The 4,063-nt window shown below is 56.6% G+C and overlaps 2 protein-coding genes across 2 annotated transcripts; one reads left to right on the forward strand and one right to left on the reverse strand.

The window, feature by feature from the left end:
• Positions 1-20: 20 nt before the first annotated feature.
• VDAG_00043 (uncharacterized protein) lies at positions 21-2,279 on the forward strand (the record flags this gene model as incomplete). Its single annotated transcript, XM_009651420.1, has 2 exons — positions 21-298; positions 359-2,279. The coding sequence occupies 2 exons, from the start codon at positions 21-23 to the stop codon at positions 2,277-2,279; spliced, it is 2,199 nt and encodes a 732-aa protein (XP_009649715.1).
• Positions 2,280-2,964: 685 nt separating this feature from the next.
• VDAG_00044 (deoxycytidylate deaminase) lies at positions 2,965-3,572 on the reverse strand (the record flags this gene model as incomplete). Its single annotated transcript, XM_009651421.1, has 2 exons — positions 2,965-3,018; positions 3,123-3,572. 2 exons carry the CDS (start codon positions 3,570-3,572, stop codon positions 2,965-2,967), a joined length of 504 nt encoding a protein of 167 aa, XP_009649716.1.
• Positions 3,573-4,063: the final 491 nt, after the last annotated feature.

Below are 4,063 nucleotides of genomic sequence, written 5' to 3' on the forward strand. Positions count from 1 at the left end.
CTCCCTCTTACCTCGCCAAGATGGCGAAGAAAATCTTCGACAGACTGAGGCCACCAACAGCTAGGGGCGTCTTGTCGCCTCGACCACGCCCTAAGTTGCTGCTCGTCGTGGGCCTCATCCTGATCACCGTCTATCTCATCAACTTCACCTCACATGGCCGCGGCTACCATGTCATACCTTGGAGGTCACGCTCTGCCGAAGGTCTCAAGGCCGAGACCGAGGAGGAAAAACGAATCAGGGAGACGCACGAGCAGGCGCTGCGCGACGAGTTCGCCGACGAATACCAGGCGGCCAAGAGGTGAGCAACAGCAAACAGGCACTTTGAAACACAGCATGCTGACAGCTTTGACAATTTCAGTCTGCCGGGCAACGATGCCATCTACGGCAACACTCTGGCTACCCTCATCAGCAAGGACATCCGATCTCCCGAGCATGACGCCGTCTTGACCGAGGCTCCGAAGAAACCCCTGGGCTTCGCAATGGACAAGCCCTATGTCTACAACCCGTATCCTGCCTACCACAGCAGTGATTGGAGGAAAAAGCACCGCGGGCCGTACATCGCTTGCCAGGGTGCCAATGGCAAGACCGTCGAGGACATGATCGTCTTCAAGGGTCATCCTCATGATTTCCCGCCCGAGAGCTTTGGCAGCTACGACCTCCTTAACATGGACGGCAATCTCTGCTTCGAGCGCGAGACCCGGCTCGGCCCTTACGGATATTCGACCGTCTTGAAGGACGGAGACCCCATCAACTGGGACCTCGTCAACTGGGGCGACCTGCAGGAGAAGTGCGTCTCCCTGAACAAGGAGCGCTATGATCTCACCGGCACCCCGAACCCCTATGTTCGTACCGTTTACCCTGAACTCTTTGGTGCAGCCGAGTATCCCCCGCCGCAGGGTGTCAGCAAGCAAGAAGTGCGAAGTGAGCATCCGATTGATGAGGAACAGCGCAAAGAGGCCCGAGCTTCAGAGCAGGCCTCTGCGCACAACAAACGGGGCACCACCACGGATTCAGAGCCGGAGTCCAAGGTCGAGCAGAGGACCGCCGTGCTACTTCGCTCGTACACCGGCAAGAAGTACACTGAGAATGACAAGCAAGTCATGAGGGCCTTGATCTCCGAGCTCAATCTGCGTACCGGAGGAGAATACCAGGTGTACCTACTGCTTCACGTGCGCGACTCAGGCCTCGACATCTTCGGCGATGATCTGACGTACAAATACGTCCTTGACCAAAACGTCCCTAAGGAGTTCCATGGCATGACTATCCTCTGGAACGACCGGTCCGTCTGGGATATCTATACGGCCATGACTGAGGATAACGAGCGGAGCGTGCACTCGGCGCAATGGTTGTCCGTGCAGAAGTTCAGTCTGGAGCACCCCGAGTACGACTACATCTGGAATTGGGAGATGGATGCCAGGTTTACCGGCCATCACTACGACTTCCTACAAAAGCTTCAATCTTTCGCCAAGAAGCAACCCCGCCGAGGCCTCTGGGAACGTAACGAGCGCTATTACATCCCATCCTACCACGGCGATTATGATCACGACTTCCGCAACGATGTCGAGGCTCGTACAGCCGGCGACCAAGTCTGGGGTCCCCCTGAACTGCCGTTCATCAAGCCCATTGGGCCCAAGCCTCCTGTCAGCAGCCCCGAGCAGGATCCTTATCAGTGGGGTGTTGGCGAAGAGTCGGATCTGATCACGCTCGGTCCCATCTTCAACCCTGTTGGCAGCAACTGGATCATCCGTGATCACGTCTGGGGCTACAGTGACGCCAATCATGATAAGCTGGATCTTCCTCGTCGCACCACCATCGTCACCCAGTCGCGTGTTTCAAGGCGCCTACTGAACATTATGCACGTCGAGAACCTCCGCGGAAACCATATTGCCTCGGAGATGACCCCTCAAACCGTAGCCCTGCTTCACGGTCTGAAGACCGTCTTCGCCCCTCACCCCGTTTGGTTCGACCGCCCCTGGAACGGTACATTCCTGGCGAAGTGGTTCAACCCAGGCCCCCGAGGCGCGACTGGTGGCGAAGGCAGCCCCATGGGATGGGGACGGGAGCGCCGCTACCAAGGCTCGACTTGGTACTACCGCGCTGACCCGCCCGCGCGTATGTACAATAACTGGATGGGCTACGAGGATACCCACGTTGGTGGAAAGGCATGGGAGGAGAAGCATGGTCGCCCGTGTCTGCCGCCGATGATGATCCATCCCGTCAAGGAGGTCAAGCAGACACAACCAGGCTTTGAGACGCACTTTGAGCTCGCGTATGGCTAATGCATTATGGGGCCATGTTGGAGAAGACTCATGATCTACGACAATATTCTGCTTCACTACTTCTAGCTCTGAGCATCAACTCGATCGGTGCGATCGCGACTCGGCAGCACGACCGAGACGGATCGTCGACGTGGCTATGCGTTTGCTTTTCTTTTGATCAAATTCAGACGTACAGCCACCCCATCCCCGATGAGGAGTAGCAGGGTAGGCGGTGGTGAGCGCGCTCTAGACATTAAGGTAATGTTAGCAGCGGGGGTGGGCGACGGCGTGCATGCCAGCCCGGGAGGGCGATGAGTTGGTGGAGGGCAACCTTGTGCTGTATAGTAGCACCTGTCGGCGCGGCGTTCTCTTTGGGGTTTCAAGCTGCTTTTTAACGAGTGAAAGCCAGCACTCATGTTTACAAATACCTCTCTGTTCCCGTTGTTTTTTTCCGGTCCGTAGAAAGGGCATCTGCATCTGCAACCGAACCGGAGGTCCTTCCTCCGACGGTGTGATGGTGTCTATGAAAAAATGGATGGAGTGGGCGGCCGGCAGCAGGTGGTGGTCCAGGGGCATAGACTTGGGGCCATTTCGTGTCAATACATTTCAAGTTGAGCATGCCAGAGTGGTTTCTATATCATGGTGTGCCAGAGTGTTTCCCTGAAGGGGCATGGGATTTGACTACTGTTTGGAGAAGAGACAAGGCTCAGTAAAGATCTAACTTGTCGACGTTTTCTAGCTGGATGAGTCCATTGGGCGGCTACGCAAACATTGTCAGTTTGTCGTCTCGGAAACGAATACAAGAAAGAGAGAGAGGAAGAGAGAGAGAGAGAGAGAGAGAGAGAGAGAGAGAGAGGAGCTCACCGGCACAAACTGCCTCAGCTTGACGCCCGCCTCGCGGAACACGGCCGCCGTCTCAATGTCCATGCTGTAGCCCTGGGCGTAGACGACCTCCCGGATGCCGACCTGGCAGACCTTGATGCTGCAGGTGAGGCAGGGGCACGTGTCGCAGTAGAGGACGGCGCCGTCGCGGATGCGCTCGCGGCCGGCCTCGAGCAGGGCGTTCTCCTCGGCGTGAATGCAGAGGCAGGTGGCGAGGCCGGCGCCGGAGGCGCCGCCGCCGTCATTGCAGCGGGGACAGCCGCCGGGGAGCGCGGTTGCGTAGGCCGCGGGGAAGAGCGGTGGGGGCGGGGTACGAGGGGCAGTTGGGTTAGCGCCCGAGTGGAGGGGTTTGCCTTTTGTTGATATTCCTATGTCGTGGGCGGGGATGCTCAATAAGAAATTAGTGAAACATGAGCAGAAGGGAGGGGACATAGCAAAGAAAAGAAGAGATCGAACAGATTAGAATGAGGAGATAGAGATGAGCTAAGGGACCTTAGGGCACTGGGGAAGGGCGGGGGTGAGATAGAGAAGGAGGAGGCAGAGTAGGGGGAAACTCAGTCGTAGAAACGGCCGGAAGGGCAATTCGAGATACGAGGAGAGTAAGGTGTTGCTGCGAACGTGACATATATGTGTGCAGAGTGGCAGATGCGAGCCATATATGCATAGTATACTGGAGTGTAGAAGTGTGCGTAGAGAGTAGCAGCAGATCAGGAGGACGATAGCAGAGAGATTAGAAGGATAGCCTCTGGAGAGTAGGGAGTGCATGTATGTCTGTGATGATAGGGCTGAAACCGTAGCAGCAGCACGTGACAGCGACGAGTGAGCAGCTGTACTAGGGATAGCGCGTCTGTCGTGCACTGTCACAGGATCATTACATCATAGACGGCAGAAGCAGTGCAGCTAAGCGATACGCACGAAGCGTA

This window comes from Verticillium dahliae, genomic scaffold, assembly GCF_000150675.1.
Source record: "Verticillium dahliae VdLs.17 supercont1.1 genomic scaffold, whole genome shotgun sequence".
In the NCBI taxonomy this organism is placed as follows: domain Eukaryota; kingdom Fungi; phylum Ascomycota; class Sordariomycetes; order Glomerellales; family Plectosphaerellaceae; genus Verticillium; species Verticillium dahliae.